The 22,670-nt window shown below is 37.0% G+C and overlaps 3 protein-coding genes across 3 annotated transcripts; 1 reads left to right on the forward strand and 2 right to left on the reverse strand.

Annotated features, from left to right (window-relative positions):
- Positions 1-3,902: 3,902 nt before the first annotated feature.
- On the reverse strand, positions 3,903-10,484 carry LOC131792538 (putative ammonium transporter 1). Its single transcript, XM_059109930.2, has 10 exons — positions 10,145-10,484; positions 7,808-7,897; positions 7,393-7,623; positions 7,102-7,208; positions 6,442-6,573; positions 6,192-6,321; positions 5,986-6,086; positions 5,512-5,650; positions 4,850-5,071; positions 3,903-4,383 (listed from the first exon to the last, which is right to left on the reverse strand). The coding sequence occupies exons 1-10, from the start codon at positions 10,242-10,244 to the stop codon at positions 4,037-4,039; spliced, it is 1,599 nt and encodes a 532-aa protein (XP_058965913.2). The 5' UTR covers positions 10,245-10,484; the 3' UTR covers positions 3,903-4,036.
- Positions 10,485-11,765: 1,281 nt separating this feature from the next.
- Positions 11,766-19,706, reverse strand: LOC131792537 (choline kinase alpha-like). Its single transcript, XM_059109929.2, has 10 exons — positions 19,525-19,706; positions 17,725-17,959; positions 16,305-16,438; positions 15,858-15,962; positions 15,294-15,358; positions 14,835-14,931; positions 14,190-14,298; positions 13,279-13,382; positions 13,056-13,149; positions 11,766-12,744 (listed from the first exon to the last, which is right to left on the reverse strand). Exons 1-10 carry the CDS (start codon positions 19,653-19,655, stop codon positions 12,682-12,684), a joined length of 1,137 nt encoding a protein of 378 aa, XP_058965912.2. The 5' UTR covers positions 19,656-19,706; the 3' UTR covers positions 11,766-12,681.
- A 30-nt stretch (positions 19,707-19,736) lies between these two features.
- On the forward strand, positions 19,737-22,237 carry LOC131792539 (large ribosomal subunit protein uL15-like). Its single transcript, XM_059109931.2, has 5 exons — positions 19,737-19,782; positions 19,957-20,020; positions 20,598-20,673; positions 21,344-21,518; positions 22,065-22,237. Exons 1-5 carry the CDS (start codon positions 19,780-19,782, stop codon positions 22,191-22,193), a joined length of 447 nt encoding a protein of 148 aa, XP_058965914.1. The 5' UTR covers positions 19,737-19,779; the 3' UTR covers positions 22,194-22,237.
- Positions 22,238-22,670: the final 433 nt, after the last annotated feature.

The raw sequence follows: 22,670 nt of genomic DNA on the forward strand, positions 1-22,670 counted from the left end.
TCATCCGCACTCTTTGCCATACTAGTCCCAGTCCCTTGCAGAATTTTTTTTTAAAGTGAATATTTTAAATATGTGATGTAATCTTACCAAAGAAGTTTAGTTTGTCACATCTTGAGGAATGTTATTTTTGGAAAAGCATTTCGTTAACTTCTTCGAGCAAATAGCTGTGATAGCCCCTCAGAAATTTTTACCCCTCCAGGATTTTACTTTATCAAGATGGACTTCAGTCTGCTAGTGTTTCTCCAAGTTTCCTCTGCAGGCTATTTGACGCGGGTCCGACCACCGCCCTGGGAAAACAGGACCCAAACGATTCCTTCCTGGGTAGATATAACGAAGGAGCACTTGGTTCATTTATTTAAGTTTTTTTTTTCAAGTTCATGTCAAAATTCTGAGCCTTTATCATATATTGCCATACAGCCAAACCTTCTTAACACACACTACGCGGGGACAGAACAAAGTGACCGCAGAGAAGTTTTCGTTTCACATAGGTCAACAGGATGTGGTCCCTTTGAAGACACCACTATCAGTTTTTAAGTGAAAGGTAGCAAAAAACAAGCACATGTACATCTTGATTTGACACACTGCCTTATGAGAGAAGGAAATAATAACGTTGCTTGTAGGCTAAAAGAGCAATGTAATACTTTGAACGGCCGATTAAAATCTAAAGTTAGATTTCTAAGAAAAGTTCCATACTTTGGTCGTGTAAACCTTTTAAATGTCTGTAAACTTCCTCTATAAAGCTTTTGCAAGTCGTTGTCTGAGAGAAACAAATGATATTAAGTTTTTAATGCATGGGCAATGGGGCAGTTACACCTTTGACTTACCAGTGATTAGATACGAGATATTAGCTTAATTTTATTTTGTATATGACAGCTCTAGCTTCTGTATTTTCTTTTGCACGGCGGCTGATACTAATAATGCTGTTGAACGAGGTCGAATCTGTCGATACATGGTCGGTTATCTTCGAAAGTCTATCGAAGGGATTCGCATCAGCCTCAAATCACGGGATAGTCACACTTTCTGTCCACTCTCGGCTATTTCCGGAATGTGTTCGGTTAAAGAAGGTCATGCGTCATGATTAAGACAAGGATGTCACATTCGCTTGATTAAATACAAAGTGAAGTTGTCGGTCAGAGCTTCTTTTTGACGCTAAGGTTTTAAACTGTCACGATGTCGGGAATTGAATCAAGGCATTACGGTGAGTGGTCTCTGTCGAGCTGGTACGATTTATTACCAGGTCCTGACCGTCTTCTCGAAGTCTCCACTTCATTAAACGAAAGTGATGCTTGGAGTTTAGTTTACGGTTGGACAGAAAAGCTGCTAAGCGGTGGAATGGGCCATGAAAAACTACAAGGAATAACTGACGCACTGTTATACAATCACTGGAATCAGGCGAAGCGAATGGGCTGCATGGGTGTTCAATTCACCTACATAAATGGCTTTTATCACAGATTTATCTGGAGGAGTTCGTGACAACAGTTGTACAACTAATCCGGCCAGATTAATAGAGATCATTCCACTGGAAAATTCTAGACAATATTCGAAGTACAGAGTCTGTATATACGCCTTCGGACAAACTTCAACCGTTCGTCTTGTTTCGTTCTACATTCCGGGTGGATTCTTCATCTTTAAAACTAAACTCTTGACATAAAAAAATAGTTGGCTCTACTATCATTGTGAAAAGTATGTTTCATTCGACATAACTTGAAAGATAAAACTGTTGCAAACTGAACAGTGCGTGTGACGTTCTCCATTTAAACCAATTTAAATAATACTACTCGGGGTTTTAAAATACCACCGCGCCTAAAAAAATCAATTAAAGACATCGAAGGAAATTAAACCCAGACTTCAATTTGCATCTACGCGAGTAAGAATATTCTATATTGAAAAACTTTGAAAAACGTGCGATTTATGTATTAGGAAGCCATCACGTAGGCAGTATTGTATTTTCAGACAAACTCATCGATACAAATAGATGAAACGCTACCGATGAGCGGCGCCGATAACAATAAGAAAAACATTTATTTTCATCTTTGAATAACATACGGTGAAGTTCTATCGCCGGCTGTTTGCTACAGCGGTCGACCTCAGCTGTATCTTGGCGTCACAAATGACTGAAGACTAATATTAATACCAACGTAGATCAATTTTTAAAATAGCATCTTAACCTTTCTCTATTCCCGACTTTGTAATTTAATTTCAAAATGGTACAAAGGAGAGGAAAGAAAAATCCCTTCCCATGCCTGTCTTTTTGTTAGTCCTAAACAAATCTCTTTTCTAATATATTTCACTAACGGCTCACCTAAATAAGTAGGAAATTGCTAAACGTTTCATTGTTTACTGCAGGGTGACATATATTTAGGGAAAGAGAAAAAATAGTAAATTTGACCTCAGTGGACAACTGACAACATAGGACAGGAGGCTGATTGTTTCTGTTTTGTGCAGATCTGCTGGGTTTTTGCGGTTTCTGGAGGTGTAAGCAGAGCAAGACAGGAAAAAACATCAGCAGGTGGTAATGTTACAAACATGTTCCAAACTATTTGGATAGACATCAAATATTGTTTCCGTGGTAATCTCGATATCGCACTAAACGTGGCTGAGAAGAATCTGAGAGATAAACAAATAACAACAGTTCGTTTTGTAAATTCATTTTTTTACATTTCGACTAGAAACTCAGAAGGCTGCTGGACATTTTGTTCATGTTGGTAAAATCAATATGAATGAGAATTTTTTCTTTATTAAAAACGTTTTGGCTGATGTCACGCTAGAAATGTCGTTATTATACAAATAAAATGGTATTGTTGATTAAACAAGGGAAAATAACACAGTGAAAGGGAAAATTGGATGAGAAAGTGCTTACTATTACATCGTAGATGTTCTGTAATTCAAAGAACAATGAAATGTTTTTATGTCAAAGAGGCCTTTCGTTTCTGTAAAAATGGAAGTCTTGAAAACACGGCCCTCACTGTTTAATGATCGTTGCCCGGAGAGGCCGCAATAACCGAGTCAGCGAACTTCTAAAAAAGTATCAAACAAGAAAAAGGGAAGGTAAGTATAATATTTACCCAAGCCTCAGTCGATAACGGATCCCTACCTGATCTGGGTTATCAAAACATTTTTTAAATGTGAAAGATATTTTCCAATTAGTGACACAGCCAGTAATTCAAATTAAAAGTGAAAATAAAACTTTTTTTCAAAACGATGAAACGCAGACGTAAAAAACAAAAAGCAGTGACAAATCTGTGGCCCTTTGTCACCAAAGAACTTATACTAATACCACAACTACGCAATTACACATATGCTTTTGGACCATTAATTAAATGTTCTATTTAACATGTAAAATGTCTATCCTTAAAATTTGTGATAATTTACACTATTTGATGTTTTCATTAACTACATACTTACAAAAAACTATTAATTGTTTTAGCTTTCTAATGGAACTGAGCAGAAATTACAAAATAAACAAATAAATTGCTGGTAGATACTTTACATTCGACTCGATCTCTTCAGTTGAGAGTTCAACTTGTGCCAGCGGCCGGCGCATAGTGTCTTCCTGATGCAACTATAATAATTTTCTTATTTTTACACTGTAAGATGATCATCTAGACGAAAGATAAGTTGGACGAAAGAGCAATTTTGTACATAAATAAGCGTTTAAAAAATAACTGCCAATACGAAGTTAACCGTCTAGACTACTGTATGCTCCAGAAACCACATGACTTTTGTCTCTGCCTTTAAAGTGATTACATATGGTTCTGGTTGCCTTTTTAGATACAAAAGAGTATACTATCCTTTCAAAAAATTCCTTAAATGAGCTAAAGTCTCAACCTCGAAAGCTGCCATTTTGAATAGCGCTGAGCAGCCTGGATGCTTTCTCATTTAAAAGATCATTATTGGTGCTTGGCAAGATACTTGTAAATGCTTGCCCTTAAATAATTGCAGGCTCATTTTTTTTTTTTTCAGTTGCAATTTTGCGAAAATCAACTGAAATTTAAAGCTGCGTAAGCATTCAATGTATTTTCTCCGTTGGTAATATTTAAAAGGCTGTATCCATGTTCCCGTAAGTGTGTTCGTCGGTGGCCTCTACACTTGGTTTACGACCGGGATTTTCTAGGGAGGTATCCTTGTCTGGCAGGTCGAGAGGAATCTGGGAATTATTTACTTTGGGCTGTTCGTTCTGGTATATGGCTTGTCCTGGTTGACCATGCTGCATGGCAGGCTCTTTATATGTACCATTCTTGGTAGGAATGACGTTAACGAAAGTAGTAATGGAGGTCTGATAAAATGGGAAGGGAATCTTTCTCTCTTCTGACGGTATTTCCCAGCCGTTCCCGTAACTTTCCACTGGGTAGGCAGGCTCACCGTGTTTAGGAATGTCAAGTCCTATCACAAATCAAGTATCAGTCTATTAGTTATAGAATCGCTTGAAATTGTTCTTATGGATGTCACGATGAGGGTAAGATGCACGCCATCCCAAAGAACAACTGCGATGGAGACTCTGTCAATTCCATGACAGTTCTATCGGAAACTGATGTTGCTTTAGCAAAAGTAGATTGCAGGCCCAAACCGCCATCTTTGCCTTTTTAACATTTATAGAATTAGACAAATTTATCAGACCTAAAAAATGCAAGAGGTATGTAAACTTCCTTTCAGAACTTTTCTTTTCAGATGTTTCTAGTCTAAGTAGATCCTCAGAGAGGATGGAGCATGTAGCGGTTGAGACTGAGGTGCCAGAGTATTGATCTGTGTGAGAATGCGTACACGCTAGAAGTAAACAGACCGTGTGAGATCTTTGAACAGGAGAAGTGCCAGGGTTCAAAGGTCACTGGACATTTACTATGTTACCTACCTTTTATCTCGACTTCTTTGCTTACACGAAGCTGTCCGAGAAGTTTCAAAAGAAAGAAAAATGAGAAAGCCAGAACTGCGCACCAGGCCATGATGACAACTAAACCCAGCACGTTCCAGCCAAACAAACGGAATGAATGGTTGTCCCTGGCATAAAAGATGCCAGTTTTCATGTTAAAGATGGGGGCTGCTAGCACTCCCCAAATACCACCGCCAAGATGAACTGTAGAGAATAAAGAAAGCGACTAATAAGTTTTTTCCTCCTTAAATCAAGAAAAGGAGTCTCACGCTGTGATTTGTTTGGAAACTCAGGCATCTCTTTTAACCACTCCAGGTCAAAACTAAAGCCAGTTGCGATCAATCTCGGATTTCATTTGGCCGTTGTTAGTACTTCGGTTGGGGTTTTACGACACTGAATCGAAGAACACTCTCAAAACTGGAACTAACCAACCCTGTTTCGTAAGTTTTGCTTGAGTAAACTTTTCACGAAGCATCACATTCGTAATCCGTCGAAACATTCAAGCAACACTTAAGGTGTACGTCACCGATAATTCCCGTAACAACTTACACTTTGAGTCTGAAGTTGTTTAAGGGAGATCTCTTCTGTCTTTTGCGTGGCTTGATCCTCTCATAGTTTGATGTTGTTCAATTTCTCTTACTTACCAGCCACAGCATCCAAGGGATCGTCAATCTGAAAACGCAGCATCGCAATACTCCAAGCAACGTAAGTGATTCCTCCGATAATGCCAATGACAAAAGCAGCATAAGGATGAAAGGTATTACAGCCTGAACACTGGGAAACCTGTTTTGAAAAACCAAAGTTAGAACTAAGTGCATAAGAGGTCTGTATTTACCACAGATTTTATGAATAGGAGAAGTTTTCAGGGAAATGCAGTGGACTAATATTCAGCTCGTTGGACTCCGGCTTCTAGCTTTGCCCAGGGTTAAAAGGGTAATTGGGTATTACCGAACTGGGATCAATTGTGAGAGGGAGAAGGGGGGGGGGGGGGGGTTGAGAAATGACACTAACCAGAACTGGAATCCGATACACATGATAGCAGCAGTGTGACTGATGATCGTGTTCGCCGATTTTCAAGCCCAAAACATGACTCATCAGATCGAAAGTATTTTTCTTACCATTCCAGTAAATCCACCGTTCATGGTGAATAACAGACTCCAGTGTTTTTCTGCAAAGCCCAGACGTTTGATGATCAAGGAAGTCAGTGCACCTGCAGCTCCTAAAAATTGAAGGATGACCTGATCGATTTATTTAATTCATATCACAAATCACAGAAGAATTGGTAAAGAAAACACATTTTAAATGTGATGCTATTGACATTTACCTCCAATGACAGTGTTGACAATTACCAGTGACACATCATTGGCAGCGCCCTCACCAGCAATGGCTGCATTAGAGCCGCCATTGAATGCCAGGAAACCAAAGAACAGGATGAATCCTCCCAAAGCTGCTTTCTACAAGTGTAACAAAAATGATTTTTTAAATCTTTCAGCTCCCTGCAAAATGAAGGCGCCAGCATCTATCTGCATTTTCTAGGCCAGGTAATGGCAAATAATATCAGGTTGAGTACTTACAGGAACAGTATGGCCTTTCAGTGGCATAGGGACACCATTGACAAATCTTCCGATTCTTGGTCCAACAATGGCTGCCCCGACCAAGGCAACCAGGCCACTAACAGTGTGAACAGCTCCACTTCCAGCAAAGTCCTACCATAAAAAGTATTACAAAACTATCAATATTTTCAATGAGATGTACAGAACGAGTCGCAGATATGTACAAATATAGGTATATTGACTTTGTATCTCAAGTATCTCAAAGTTAACCCTTTTCATCTGGAACACTGGCTTACAAGGTGCAGTAAAACTTTGAGCCACTCAGCGGAGTCCTTGACCTTGAAAAAAGAGTCTAAATAGACGTTCGCGAAGATTGCTGACACTTGTTTAACATGGCATCATTATCAAATAATTTATTCCCCTCAGAAACGTAAATCATTTTACAGTAAAGTAAACTAGTACGGAAATTTGGTGATCCACGAACAGCATCATATTACCAGGTATATAACATTCATATTACATGGTATATAACAGTCATGTTACGTGGTATGTGACAGACATATTACCTGGTATGTAACAGTCATATTACCTAGTGTATAACATTAATAATACCTAGTATATAACATTCATATTACCTGGTATATAACAGTCATGTTATGTGGTGTATAACAGTCATATTACCTGGAATGTAACAGTTCTTGTAACATTGTCTTTCGTGTACTCTGCACCAATGAACAGCCAACCATTTACATCCCAAGCCCAGTGACTTACTACTGGATACAAAAAACCTGCAAGAGAGCGAGCACTTCATTGTTGTAAATTCAATACAAGTGAACTGATGAGGGAATTAGTATTTACATAAAGACAATTAAACCACAAGAGTTAAAATACTCGTAGTCAATATATTAGGAATTATTAATCAGTAAGAACTGACTTTTTCGAATGATTGCCTTTCATCTGAGGATAACTTACCTGTCAAAAACACAGAGTACATCAGATAAGCCTTAAACTCAGTTCTCTCTGCTAAAGAACCGCTGACAATCGTTGCTGTCGAAGCCGCAAAAACGTAATGAAAAAACCAATGGGAGAATTTTTCAGCTGGTAAATCTGCCAGCGCGAAATAGCTGTATCCAATGAAGCCATTGCCTTTTTCTCCAAACCCAAAGGCGTAGCCAAACAACCAGTAAGCCACTGCACCAATAACTGTAACAATCGAAACGAGACAGAAAATTAATAGCAGGCATAACTTTACTAACGCCAAAGGCCGGGATAATTCTTTAATCAGTGATAGCAATTGTTGCTACGCAATCCGTTACTTTAGTGTAAGGGACTGGAAACTGAATTGGTAGAAGGATTAATCAGCACGTGATTAACCATTTGTACTTACACGCGTCCAAGAAATTCTTGAGCAGGATGTTTGTTGTGTTCTTCGATCTTACTGCACCGACTTCAAGAAAAGCAAATCCTGCCTGCATAACTGCAAGAAAAAATGCCACAGAATCCAAAGATAGTTTTTTAACGAAGGACGCCGAAATATTCTCTCTCCCTTGTTTCGTTCCAAAAGCTACTCAATAGAAAAACATAAGGAATTACTAAACTAAACTATCTTAATGGTGCATTTTTTGGGCCGTTTCAGGAATTTGTGATCGTCTCGGCTGGGTTGTTAAAAGCGAGATTTGTTGTAATCCGGTGTCAATCCTAGTATCCGTAGAATTTTTGTATGTAGCTAACCTCTCAGTGATATGGAGGCTAAGGGCTTACTTTCAAAACATCAGCTTTAGAAACTCTTTACGGTGGCCAATTTACATTATTAACTCAGTCAATAAAAACAAACTTATGTCACAGTTATAATTAATATTGTTTCGAAATCACGGCCTTAATTTGACTGAAAAAACGAGGAGCGAGGAGGCGGGATTACCCAGAGAGGATAGTAACATCACGTTTTTATTTGTTCATAATTTGTCTGCGTGCAGCCCAGCCTGAAAAAAAAAACCCAAGAAGACAGGTCTTGAACGGCGATGATAGCGATAAATGTTCATTTGTTCGTTATGTTGGAAAAAAAGGTGTGCAGTAGTGGTCGCCCCCTATCTACTCTAAGGTAAGATTGCACTGCTGAGATATTCATGACTCGTCACGTTTTGCCTTTGCTATGCCCGTGCTATTCACCCGTCAAACAATATCTACTTGAGTTTGTAGAAGGCAATGCGTCAAAGATCAAGTAAAACAATATAAAAGTGCTTAGTTGTAGCTGGTAACATCGTCGTTTAGATTATAATTAGAACTTCTACCAATATTCTGTCTGAATTGTTCGCATATATAATTATTTTGCGTTTTTTTTTCTTAATTCACTTGAATCCGACAGTGCTTCAGCAACGGTTTCAGTCCTTTGTAATAGCACTTCGTTTGCCGCTATGTTACACAGAAATGATGTTGCGACAATTTGGTTGAGGCCAGCTCGTTAAAGAAGGTACAGTCACCAATTTGTCTCAAACCGTTATATGATGAGCCTAACCGTAAACATAGAGAAAACATTCGAGATATTCATGGGATGCAGTTTAATGACACTGACATTGTTCGATAGGAAATCAGTTAGGGTTGAGATGCGAGGCGGTGGTTTCCAAATATTTATAAAAATTTCAGTTCGAGTTTGATGATATGAAAACTACCAGATATCAATATTAGGTAGACAAAAGTTATTTTTAATGGTTGAACTGCTAGTAAAATATTTGATTGGTACGAATTATAAACAAAAATTGGTGTTTAAAACGTTTTTAATTTATATGCCAGCTCATTTAGCTCTAACAATGAGAGTAGACAATAAGGCAGTATTAAGTGCGCAGTTGACATGCAAAATGTTCTGCCTGCTTAGGGTTATACCTCTGTTCGTTATGTTGCACAGAGAACAATTCACCTACATCTCACTTCAGCTGCCTTCTTCTCACAAAATGGCACATAAGATCTGGTTTGGAGCGCACTATTGACATTCGTCTTGAGGTTATTGAGCAAAGATCGTTATTATCATAAAGAAGAATGTAAAAAACCAGTCTAAAAGAGAGCTCCCTAATTATTTAAGGTCATTGAGCACATAATGAATATCTCATGATAGGCCAACTGATCGATAAAAACTCTTTAAAAAACATTCCAACTTTGAAACTGTATCAAAAATGTCGATGATTTCCGCAATGGGGTTCCTCAGTTATGAACAAATAAACGCAAATCAAAGTAAATAAGTTTTCTCTACTAACGTGAGAGGAATCAAAACAACCGTAAGAGTACGTGACGAAGTCACGGCACAGAGTATTGATTGAGAAGGATTAATGTAGACAAAACTTTCCGGATTGACTTTGTTAAAGTAGAGCATTTGAATAAATATGATAATTACGATTGGAAGACCGCGAAATTATCCGGACCCTTGCAACTTGGCTTTGATTTAGCGTTTATTCCTCCATTCTCATATCCTAACTACATTGAAATCCTTTCTCACTAATATCAAAATTGTCGGTGTTTTTTAAAACTGCCTTTTCTCTCAGAAAAGAACATTCCTATAGAGAGTCGCAACTCTAAATGTGAAGACGAACTAAAAAATCTCAGAGCCACTCAAACATAACTATTACCCTATAACATATAGATTTAGCCAAGCCTAAAAGCGGAGCTCGCATTTTTTTTTTTACGGTACGTATGCAAATAAGCACACGACCTTAAAAAAAAGTCAAGTTATACTCACGAAAGACAAGAATTCCCATGACAATCAGAAACAGTTGGTCAATGTTTCCGCGCAGTGTTTTCAACATAACATCAAGCTCTTGGGCAGTTAAGTTGGACATTTTGATGTCAATTTTCACCTTGACTAGTTATACCTCACTATACCTAACGAAATACCCGCCAAAAACCGATGAGCCAGGAAGCTTGCTTTATTACGTAATTCAGTTACGGAGACGAGAAAGAGAGAAGGAAAGTCTGAAATTCTCACTGCCTTTTATACACTTCATGGCTAAGGGAGTCGCAAATTGTTTTCCTTTGTCAGTCCACGTGATTTAAGGATGTTCTTCTTCTTGTGATTGGTCTTTCCCTCGCTAGACTTTGACTCTTGAGGTCCTTGGGAACAAAAAAACCAAAGTCCGAAGAATTAGTCCGACGGAATGACGCATTAGTTGCCATAGATAAATTTTAGACTCGAACTTGTCACCTGTATACTCGGTGGTCCTGGAGGGTAAAAACAAAAATAACGAATATTGCGACTGACGGAGTCCTGTTTGTACGGAACTCTTCATACATTAAACGCGAGAAAAATCCCCGATAAACTTCAAGTTATAGTTCAACACGGTAAAAAGCAGTGAGTTTGGATTGCACATTTAGTTTCGCATTTGCGATGCATCCAAAGATCGATTTGTTTAATCATGTGCTGATCAGTCTGTTGCGAACTGAGTAACAACGACACGAACACGACAAAAGCTCAACCGCAAGTCACGCGGAACGAGGCTTTGCTGACCGGCTTACGAACTTTGAAACTTGTCTTATGTTGGCAAAATTGTGAAACTTCAAAGTTTATAGTGAAAGCAGACTGCTCAAATAGTCTGTCTTGTTTCACCTCATCTTCGGTAGAAAAGTTTGTCAACAATTCATTTACGGAATATGTGTTGCGTAATATGCAATTTGAACAGACCGGCGGAATGCAAGCTATTTTTCTCTGCTAATTATCTAGTGAAACATGACCCGAAGCTAGAGCAGTTTCGTTTGGGAAGCAAGAAACTAAAAGTGTTTAAAATTGGAATTTTTCAAACATTTATGGATGTGACTCCTTGTGAACATTGTTCACGAAAACATCCGTTCACGTAAATTCCATATGTCTCTCACGAGGAGGAGGCTGCCGACGCATTTTCGTAAACAAATTGTAGCGAATTGTTAATCAGATACTAATGGCTATCCTGACACATCAGGTTGGATTATTTGACCGACGGAAAGCCCCAAAAGAAACTTTGCTGTGTCTTAGAAAGCTTTACAATATCACTATGAAAATAATAATTCATGTTTTCAATGAAGTAAATACAATTTGTCAAGTTTTATCTTTTTTATCTTGAGCAGTTCAAAGGGCCCTGCCATATAGAAAGTTAACATCCTGAAAAGTGCACAACTTTCGCTTTACTAAACCCTAAACCTGGCTGGTTTTAAAGGGGAGAGTGATAAGTATTGAAGGAAAATAATCGACTCAAAATTTCTCCTTATCCGGTAGGAGGTGGAATACTATTAGGGGACGCGTAGGAGCACGTACAAAATTAGCATGAGAATTAACGGTAAGTTGAGAACAGAAAAATAGTTTGATTAACACTAACAAGCAGTAAAGAATTAAGGAAGGTTGGTTGACTTTATTTCGACCATGGAGTCATACACTTAGGGAGAACCCGAATAACATTTTTGTAAGAGCTTGTTTATTTGATATACAAGTACAAAAAAAATCTTCCCTCAGCTTGATCTTGTGTGACCCTTGCAATACCGAGATTTCGGTGAAATCTTACCTTTTATCTTGTTTGACTAAGGGAAGGCTATTACTTTGTTTTCGCTTGGACCATACTAAGTCCTTTAGAGCGACAAAACGAAAACCACAAAATAACATCTGCATCCACATCTTAATCATAAACTCACTTACAAGAATCTCTCCATTTCTTCACCCCTGACACCTTGAAATTTTTCTGTTTTCCCTGACCTCCTCTATAACTACGACAATCTTTAAAACAACCTTAATATAACTTCTATTGCATTCCACCCCTCGCGCACATCACACGATCCAACTCTAACAAATTCACACCAAAATTTGACAAAGCATGCAAAATTGAGTCATTAGAATATTACCATCGGCCCAAACTTTCACATTGTAAAACCTTGATACTTTTCGAGACCAAATTCTTTTAACTACTAAAATATCGCTCATTATCCTTTTTATGAGGTAGAAATCTTAATATAATTGATATATTACTTTCTTATTGTATGTCCATGTACAATAATCAATTTTAAACATGTATATTAACATAATTTCAAGAAAAGCATTAAAAAGTATAGAAACGAGAGCGTTTTTTATACTGTCTACATACACGGGAACAAGAAAAAAGTCACACATTAACAAATTCTGTAAATCTTATAAAAAATTTTGATCTTGACAATTATTATAACTTCCTTAGAGTATTCATATAACTTACTTTTCTATACGTAAATTGGTGCTAGAAGTATATCATTCTTATACATCTATATGTCAGATAATGGTGGTCTTTAAATGAGACCTAACTCTTTCTTGCGATGATGATAAGCTTCGAATCGTGCCAAGCCATAATCCTTAGAGACAAAAAAACAAACAAAAGTATTTAAATCTCAATCACTGAGGTACGTATCGTTACAGAAGATTTATTCTTTGTCTGACGCTGGTCGAGCGAGATCAATTTGCAGAACCCGTTATAACTGAATGGCTTTTCTCGCTTTGTTTAGATTAACAGATTTACCATTGTTTTTTCCTTTTTTTACCAAACCCAACCAGGAGCTCACCCAAAAGCTAAAAATAAAAAAATAAAATAAGGAAATATGAATTAAATTGGATCTTAGCGAAGTGAGCAACAAAGGTTTTGTTCCCAAGTAAAATGTTAACGTACCAAATAATTAAATTGGATTCCGTTACCGGCAGAGTTCAATCGCTCTTGTACAACTCCCCACAGACCCCACATGAAGTGTGAAGCCAGGGCAAATCTGCAACGAACCAGATTTTAATCGTCTCATAGAGTTCTTGTCCACATAAAATGTTTCATGTTCCTAACAAGTTACATAACATTATCGCACACGAGAAGAACATGGATTTCCAGGAGTTGTTTCCATTACCTGTTCACTTGATCTAACAATTCTGATTCCTCTATTGTACACTCAGCTGAAGTATAATTATTTTCCTTTGTATCTTTTCCAAGGTACGCTCTGATGAAGATCAACTGTCAGAATTATGAAAATAAAGGAAAACGGCTCTTGATCACTGAGAAGCACTAGACTAATGCATACTGAAGGCCACCTCAATCAGCAAAAATTAGTGCTCACATTATCTTGGTATAGCAAATTTTGCTACACCAAGCATACCGAGAAGACTCGCAGTAAACATTCAAACCATCTCATACAAGGTCGGAAATAACATAGTCGTGAGAAAAGCAATAGTGCGTCATAATCACTGTACTTCACTTTGATAAACAACCACAAGCTTTTTACCACATTTACAAACATAAAGGACGTTCACGTGAGGGTTGGAAATGAGGCAAAGCTAAAATATCATGACTGATAAGATGTACACGTGAGACAAATAATCAGCAGTGTTCTCTTTGGCTCAAGTCCACTGCTCTATTTGTGAAGTCGCTCTTGCAAATTTTGAGGAATTCATGTCACACTGCACCCGCTTTGATGGGAAGGGGAGGAGGGGAGGAGGATGGGGGCTTTTGTGAAATCCTGGAAACATCTGTAGCCACTTTTGTCTAAATGGTGAAAGAGGCATTTACGCTTAGACTTTGCCAGTGAAGTAAAGGTATCTCTTTAAAGTGGAATAAGTTTCCATACTCTGCTTGAATTAAATTGTTCTGCTGGCCCCTGGGTGATTTTAAGAATAGACAAAGAGACAGGAACAAGGGGCCTTATTGACCGTAGTCACACCTCAGTCTCCAATTTCCTCTCAGAAAACAAGAAAAGTCACTGAGAACCAACAGAACCTAGCAAAGTTGGTATCAGCACCAAATAAAGGTTTGCAGCCAATTCACCTGTTGTTCTTTGCTGGGCCAACTTTTAAGAGACATGGAAAAGTATTGTGGAGGAGGAACAGAGTAGTCAAACATCCACTCACAAAAATGGTTTGCTAAGTCAAAAGCCCTGAAATAAAAACAGAAAGATAACCAGCTGATACTCAAAGTGTTAAATTTGTACAATCTTCTTTCATTTTGCAGAATCTGCTTGTAAATAAGTGATGAGAATCTCACAAATCATCATCTTGGGACAAAAACTCCATTCTCAGGACTTTACAAAAAATGTTGTATGGTCTGGCTTTGTTCATGAGAAATACTTTTGAAATCTTTGATTGAAAGGAATAATACCAATCTCAGAAAACTAATTGACTTTGAGGTTAAGAGGTTATAAACATTTAACACCTGATGGCATTATCTATGGGGTGGGTGGCGTGGATTTGGGGATAATTGATATATAAAGGCTGCAGCTCATACACTGAAGGATGGTTCAGCTTTTCAGGTAAGGTTGTTGAGTCATGTTGGTCTAAGGTACAAATAGAATTCCTAGAAGTTTGTTATGAGAGGTGGGACATCATATCAATTAAATGTTACTGTTGAGCACTTAAAATGACTTCTAGAATAGCCTTCCCAAAGGGCTTGTATATTGCATATGGAGATATTTACCTGTAATTGTAGGCACTAAATTCAAAGTCTATCAGCTTTAAGTCAAAATCTTCTTCATTATTTTCTTGCAGTTCTTTGGAGACTCTCAAAATATTGCCTAAATAAATAAGCAGACTCCAGTCATACACTATGGAATATATATGAACTGAAAATACAAAACAAAATACAATATGAACTATGGGAGGTGAAAAAGAAAAAAGACATGAAGATGAGGAGAAGAAAAGAGGCTGAAAAAATAGAAATGTTTTCAGTTTTGTAAGCCTACAAACTGGCTGTGTTTTGGATGAGGAATGAATCAATGAGACAAGTTTGTCTAAGGTGGGGTAGAACTGAGTGAGGAGAGGGGGCAGGGCGAGGGATTCACAAGCTCTACTAACTCTATGCTTATGTACTGCTTCCCTTTCACATTCACCTTTTATTTTGTTTTTCCTGTTGTAGGTTATTACCAAATATATTTACCTTGTTGGAGATCATTATGGCAAAATTTAACTGGTCCTGGTGAAGTTGCCATTTCTAAATAGTTTCTGGAAGATATCACAACAACTATAAAAATGAAATTAGAATAACAGATTTACAACAGTCTTTTGTCTTTATAAAATAACTTTTCAGTGCTTCACTCATCCAGAGCTTTAGCAGATGTAGTAATCAGAGTGCATGTGCTAAGTATCTTAGTTATTTTATTAACAGTTGTACTTAAAAAAATTGAAGAGATGGTGGTAAAAAAGCCCTTAGTGATGTTAGATTATTAATTTTCACCTTTTTTTTTTTTTTGCCCTTTCCCTCCCCTATCCAATTATGAATGAACAATTTCATGTCACAAAGTGAAAAAAAGTGGAACAGGAGCACTAGGATGTTTGTCAATTGGATGTCTGTCCCTGTTTTCCAACACAGTTTGTCAGCTCGAAGATAATAGTGTCAAGGCAGCTGAGAGGTGTTTCTGTTCTGCTAAATTTATTTGACCTTCCTCATAAAAAATGTGGGGCTCTAGAATATCTTTAAGTAAGTAATTATGTAACTTGTTACCTTAAAAAATCATATTCTTTTTTTAAATCTATACTTTTGAGTTTGGCCAACTTCACAGCTTTATCTTGTTCATTAAAATGTGTTTGCAAAGCTTCTTTGCTCCATCTGCCAAATTACAAACAAACTCCAGTTAATTCTCTTGAAATAAGTAAATGAAACCAACAGAAGTCTAGCTGTAAATACCTTAACCCTCTGACCCCTCAAGTGACTAACACCTAATGTCTCCTAACAATATCAACCCTGAAACACATTAACTAAAGGTCACAAGAATAGAGGAAATGATCAACAACTAAAGAAGCTATTGATATTCTCCTTGTCAGCACCTTAGGAAATGTATAGAATACAGTATAGAGAATATGATTAATGATATTAAGGAGTAAAGGGTTAACCATAAATAAATATAAATTAAAAAACACTGCTGATTTTGATGCAAAGCAAAATTCTTACTCAGATATTGTGTTCCATAAATAATCTGGATCCTTGCAGAGGGGTAGTTGTAATTGATGATACTCCGCCGTTTTCTGTGCAATTCTCACTGACAATTCAGGTTTTGCCAGATCCTCTCTTGCAAGACTTTTTGCCTATGTATATAAAAAAAATTATCTGAATACAATATAATCCTCCACTGACTTTCTTTTTCCAGTGTCTTAAACTGGTTTGTGGTTCTTGACTGTTTCAATAATCCTACCTAAGATGGATGAGCTCAAGTAAAAAACAATTAAAATACAAACCACTGACCATAATACACAACTGTTATCTAAGAAATTCTGACCCCATCAATTACAGCCAGCCTCTACAAATACAATTCTTGAGTATTTGGGAAAATTATTTATCTCTTTCTGCAAAATTTACTGCCTTTTTTTTTAAACACGAGAACTCTCTCTTTCTCAAGGAACTTCTTCTTTCTCACAAAATTAATTTATATTTTTCCTCCAACTTCAAAACATCATGGAATAAATTTGGTCTTTTTATAATTTGTACAACAAAGCAGCCACATATGCTCCCAAAATCCATAAAAAATGAAACTTAACCTTGAGTAGTATATAGAATGAGCCTATTTAGATTGTATATTTGGTTTACCATTTTCAGATCATGTAATAAGGCCCTATCTAGAGATATGTTTCTTTCCAAATTCTTTTTATTCACCTACTTAATATGTGTGCATGATTTACAAAAGATAAATCTGGGAATTCTCTTGAGACCTGAAATGGGTAAACAAGTGGTAGGCTTGTATTAAGACACAGGTGATAGACAGTAGATGTAAGAAGTGATGAAGATTTGTATAAAATACATTTGATCTGCATTTAATGCATGTACTTGCCTTGTTGCTAGAAGTATTCTGAAAAGCCAGTTTTCCTACATTAGGTGGCCCATCATGGCAAAAAATAGCGTTTTTTACTGTTTTTCATTATACCCCTATTCTGTGGAAACTACATAAAGCTGTCAACTCATATTACGCAGTAACCCTGCCATTCCCCATGAGCAACTGCTCATTACAAGTTGATTGCAGTAACAGAACATCCTGGAAAAGAAAGATTTCGTGTGACATTCGCATGATTGCATGACATTTTGAGTTTCTGATCATGTTCCATCACAAAATCTCTCATCTACCATCTACCGTCTATTGTCTACTGTCTCCTGTCTATCATCCATTGTCCATCAGCTATTGTATATCTTCTATCAACTATCGACTATTGTCTATCATCTATCGTCTATCGTCTATCATCTATCATCTATCATCTATTATCTATCATCTATCCTCTATCATCTACTGTCTACAGTCTATCATAGGTCCATGTGATTGTCAAAACTGCCCCACCACATAAATTTCTTGCTCTATAGATAAGCTATCTATTTTAACACTAACCATAAGTAATTCCTCCAATCTACCCTCAGGAAATATAGCAAAAAGCTTTGGTCCAATATTCCATTCTGAAAGCAAGGCAAAAACAACCGAATCTGCAATTAGGCAACCAATACTTGTGACAAGTTCATCGTACAGCGGACCATAGATGCGCAAGACAACTTTTCTCCTCTCTTCTTTCCCAACTCCATAACTTTCGGGGAGGGAACAAATGTATAACTTGTTGCTCAGGCCACCTCTAAAAAAAAAGCACATCATTTCATGCCATGATATACATACATACATACACACACACATATATATGTATACATACATACATACGTTTATTGCAACTCCCAAGCTGGGTTTTTCAGTTACAAAACCTACATTAAAATTATTGTAATATTATAGTAACATTGTATTGGCCTAAAAATATATATAAGTGAAAACTAAGGCTAGTATAATATAAATACAAAAGGCCAGTATACGTTAAAAACACTAGTGAACTAAAACAAAAATTAGACAAGAATAGAAGATTGAAATGATTCATCTGTGTGTGACATTTCCAGTGAGGAGCGCATTCGGTAGGCGGAGCCTAAAGGCCTTTACATTCTCAGCTGCTTTTAAGTCATTTGGGAGGTTATTCCACAATTTGCATCCGCGATATGTGAATGCACATTGCCCAGAGGACAGGTGGCATCGTGGGATGTGGAGCAGATTACATGATCTTGTTACCCTACTATGAATATGAGATCGTGGGACAAACATGTTAGCCAGATATTCAGGAACTAAATTATTTACACATTTAAATACCATTACAGCATTGTTAAAATAAAGTCTCTCCTCAACAGTGAGCCAATTAAGAGATTTTATGCCTTGGGAGATGTGGTCAAATTTCTTAAAACCTAATACAATACAAAGTTCTGCACTAGCTGAAGCTTCTTTATATTTCTTTGAGATGTGTTAGCCCATACAGTTGAACAATAATATATTGTACTAAAAACAAAAGCGTTCATCAAAAGTAAAAGGGTTTTCCTGTCCAAGAGGTGTTTAATCCTGCTAATCGGTACTAGTTTGAAAATACAGTTAGAAGTAGTTTTAGCAACATGATCGTTATATGTTAAGGACTGGTCGATGTAGACTCCAAGGAGAGCTGAAGAGCTTTGCAGCACCCTTTGCTTAAGAAGCCTAGACTGGCTTCGCCAATGTACTTGGTTACACTTAGGAAAATCTCTCTCGTTAAAAACGTGTAAAAATAAATGCACAATTCAGTTTTAACTAATCAATTCTGGAAGACGATTCCTGTGAATTTACTAATAGTTTGGATACAAGTAAACGCATTTGGATTTTCTATAAATAAACAATTATTAAAGTAGCTGGTGTGTATCTTGGAGAGGTTCCACGGGGATGGCTTTATCACAAAGAATGTTCAATAATTTATTCACGGCTACGTGCTTCCTTAAACGCACTCGTCGTAAGAACTCCTCTCTCCGTAAAAATGAAAATAATAGACTGCTAACAGATCAAAAGTAAAGGTGAAGAAAGCAACAATTTTCCTTCTAAATTTAACCAAGAGACGCGTGTAACTTGACCCTCGTTAGACTTCGACCTTTGAATAAAATGTTTCGCCAAAGACACCAGCTTGTAGCTCCAATACCTCGCCTGTGATCCAGTATGTAATCAATTGTTTTAATATAGGCTTCTTCAACAACCAATAGAGACCGCAGAATGATTGGATGATTGATTATGCACACACTTACAAATCGGCGTTGGTACTTATTAAAGGAAAGACTTCATAAAAAACAATAGCATAAAAGCTCGTACCCTAACACTTGAATGGAAAAATCATCTATGGATATGTTTCTCCAGCTTCCTCCTAAGTACTGATTACACCACTGGTGCGCCTTCTTTTTGAAATCAAAGGTAATTTCATTGGAAACGCTAGCCATGGACATCAGAACAGTTGTGTCAGCCTTTAGCAGTAAGTAATAGACCAACCCTCTCCTCCCACAGGGAAATCAGGGGGTGCTATTTGAAGCGCAGGCGCACAACGTCCTTTCTCTTCATCCCCTTTCCAAAATGGTGGGTATCTGAGAATTAAAGTTATCCAAATCCATCGTCTTTCATCGCCGTCAATTCTTTAAACTATGTAGTATGTTACGGGAAGATTGAAGCATTTTTTAATTTTTATTCGTAACGTCCCCGTTTTGTGTAACTTTGGGGTATTTTTACCGCCTCTCATATCTTTGGTTTTAGACTGCTCGGCTAAAGAAAACTCGAAAACTGCGGGGCCATGTGAGTCACGGTCATGGTCGTGTTGGTGAGTGAAAACGTTTGAAGAAGTAAATGGCAGCCATAAAACATCAGCAAGTCATGTACTCTGTGTATTTAAACCCTGGATTTTTTTTCAAATTTTGGACATCACTTGTATAGTTGGAGTAGAAAATAGTGCTATGTTTTCACGTCTAATGGTATTCGTATACTCATTGTGTTAACCTCAAATTCAATCAAGCTCCATGACTCTTTTTTATGAATTCTCTTTAATCGAGTTCTGTACAGGCGAGACATTTTTAAAGTCGATTCTAGTCAATGTGCAACTTCGTAGAACATTAGTCATTGTAAGACTTGGAGAACATAAACACTTGATTTAACATTAATCCAGATCGTGTACTGGCTTGATAATCCTGCAATTTATAGAATTGTTCCTATATTAAGTTTCATAAGCCTTTTAAATATTTTTGCTGGTCGAATTCATGGAAAGACTCTAGATCTGAGTCAATGTAGCCGTAGGAAGTGTTGCAGTTTTTTCTGAATTGTATGTGATTACATGCTACTATTTACAATTTTAATTTTACATATGACTCACATAAGACCTTTTTCTCGTGGTTTGTTTGTAGGAAAGCATAGAAAGCATCCTGGTGGCCGTGGAAATGCAGGAGGACAGCATCATCACAGGATTAATTTTGACAAATAGTGAGTTCATTTCTCAATGGAGGCTTGCCCTGTTTGATTTCACCCTGATTCTTTGGAAGTCAAAAAGTCTCTGACAGTGGCACCTTTGGGCCAATAAAAATTAATTTCATTCTTTGAAATGACATAGAGTTCAGAATAAATCAGATTTAATGTCCAGTTTACCAAATGTCTTCATTTTGTTTGTTATTTTTTGATAACAATTTGCTGATGTATTTGAAAACTGAGATTCATCTCGTAATTGATAAGTGACTTTAAGAAGCCCGATTACATTGGGCAATTTTTCTTGTAACTTTTATGGCAATTGTGTTTGACAGTTGACATAGCCTGAAAAAAATGTTTGGAGTTTTGAGACACAACTCTCAACACTGTTGAATGTGGTGATAATGTTGGAAGCTTGTAGAATGCAAATTGAAAGTGTTTACATGGGTCTTGTTTCCTCCCATTGTTATTATTCTACTACAACTTGAAAATAATTTTGTTATACCAGTAATTGTAGTAGAGGTCTATCTCAACACTTCCAACATTTGTAATTAGTGGAGGCATGTTGAATGCATATTTAAACCAACTTGCACCAACCAGCATCTGACAAGTTCAAACTAAAACATAAATGTGAAAGGCGTGGATGGTTTATTTGACATGGACTAAACAGATTTAATTATTCACTGCACAGCCATCCAGGATACTTTGGTAAAGTGGGTATGCGTTACTTCCACAAGACAATGAACAAATATCACAAACCAACTGTGAATTTGGATAAACTGTGGTCCCTTGTCAGTGAGCAAACCAGAATGTATTACAAGGACAAGACTGATGGACCAGCACCAGTTATTGATGTTGTCAGAGCTGTAAGTATCATAAGACGTCAATATTGCATTGAAACCCATCAACTTACAATAGTTGATTATCAATTCTTCCTTCCATTATTATTAGTTAAGGAGAATTTAGTTTATATCCAGATATCACCCCACCTAGCTAATAAGTCTGTGTACTCTGATTTGATTTCTGGAAATGGTTCTGTTGAATAGATGATCATGTTGATCATCTCAAAGTGGTAAAGTGTTTATAATGTGCAAAGTGGTCCTCTGAGTATTTGGCTGCACATAATGCAAATGTAAGAGGTGAACTTAATTTCATAGCAGGCTATTTGATGTATGATTTCTCAAAATTTTTTCAACTTAAAAATGTTTTTAGTCAATCTGTAGGAAATATATATGTATTTTTTTTCAAGTGTGGTAAATTTGACCATTATTTTCTGTATCCACATCCCATATTTCTACATCTGCATTATGAACAAGTGGACAAGGGTTGGAAGGAAAAGGAGAAAAAAATTTAATTTTCTGTTATATAACACCTTAAACATAACACAGAATTTTGTTGTTGATTTCTGTTAGGGTTACTACAAGGTTCTTGGCAAGGGTCTTCTTCCCAAACAGCCAGTGATTGTTAAGGCAAAGTTTTTCAGTCGCAGAGCTGAAGAAAAGATCAAGGAAGTTGGAGGCGCTTGCGTCTTAGTGGCGTAAAAATTCATGCAACTGTACAAAATAATAAAAGTTTTCTGGTTGGAGTCTCTGTTTCCAGTTACTTTTAAGTCAGATCAAACCTCCCCTAAATTCTCTGTTCTCTGTTGCATTGTTCTTTGACCCAAACAAAAACTATTTTTACAATAGCTAATAGAATGCTTGTCATCCAAGAGGAGTATGAACTTACAATTTGTCGAAACTGGACCATAGCAATTGAAATTTTCAATCATCAGAAGTTTTGACAAGACTGTGAAGAGTGAATTTTGCAATTGAAAATCTGCAGTTCTGATTTAGTTTTTTGCAGGCAATCCCTCACCCTTAAAGGGAATCCATTTTCCCCGGAGGGGAGGGGGACTTGCTACAGTTTGAGTGTTAAAGGGAAATAATAGTAACCAATAATAGTTAAATGAAATAAAAGACAAGAAAAAAACAGAAGAAAAAGAGCGTTCCTTCAGAGTTGGCCATTGAACAACTAAA

The sequence above is a fragment of the Pocillopora verrucosa genome, chromosome 8 (assembly GCF_036669915.1).
Source record: "Pocillopora verrucosa isolate sample1 chromosome 8, ASM3666991v2, whole genome shotgun sequence".
Lineage (NCBI taxonomy): Eukaryota > Metazoa > Cnidaria > Anthozoa > Scleractinia > Pocilloporidae > Pocillopora > Pocillopora verrucosa.

What these genes read in the sequence shown, in the direction of transcription:
- LOC131792538 (XM_059109930.2), bottom strand. Translation starts at nt 10,244, where the DNA reads ATGTCCAACTTAACTGCCCAAGAGCTTGATGTTATGTTGAAAACACTG. An exon ending in GTACTCTGTGTTTTTGACAG is followed by an intron (nt 7,209 to 7,392) that starts GTAAGTTATCCT and finishes GCTCTCTTGCAG; the next exon opens with GTTTTTTGTATCCAGTAGTA. An exon ending in CAAAGAAGTCGAGATAAAAG is followed by an intron (nt 4,384 to 4,849) that starts GTAGGTAACATA and finishes GATTTGTGATAG; the next exon opens with GACTTGACATTCCTAAACAC.
- LOC131792537 (XM_059109929.2), bottom strand. Translation starts at nt 19,655, where the DNA reads ATGTCCATGGCTAGCGTTTCCAATGAAATTACCTTTGATTTCAAAAAG. An exon ending in TTTTCCATTCAAGTGTTAGG is followed by an intron (nt 17,960 to 19,524) that starts GTACGAGCTTTT and finishes CTTTTTTTTTAG; the next exon opens with AGGTGGCCTGAGCAACAAGT. An exon ending in GAATCCAATTTAATTATTTG is followed by an intron (nt 12,745 to 13,055) that starts GTACGTTAACAT and finishes TTTGTCTCTAAG; the next exon opens with GATTATGGCTTGGCACGATT.
- LOC131792539 (XM_059109931.2), top strand. An exon ending in TCACGGTCATGGTCGTGTTG is followed by an intron (nt 20,021 to 20,597) that starts GTGAGTGAAAAC and finishes GTTTGTTTGTAG; the next exon opens with GAAAGCATAGAAAGCATCCT. An exon ending in AGGATTAATTTTGACAAATA is followed by an intron (nt 20,674 to 21,343) that starts GTGAGTTCATTT and finishes TTCACTGCACAG; the next exon opens with CCATCCAGGATACTTTGGTA.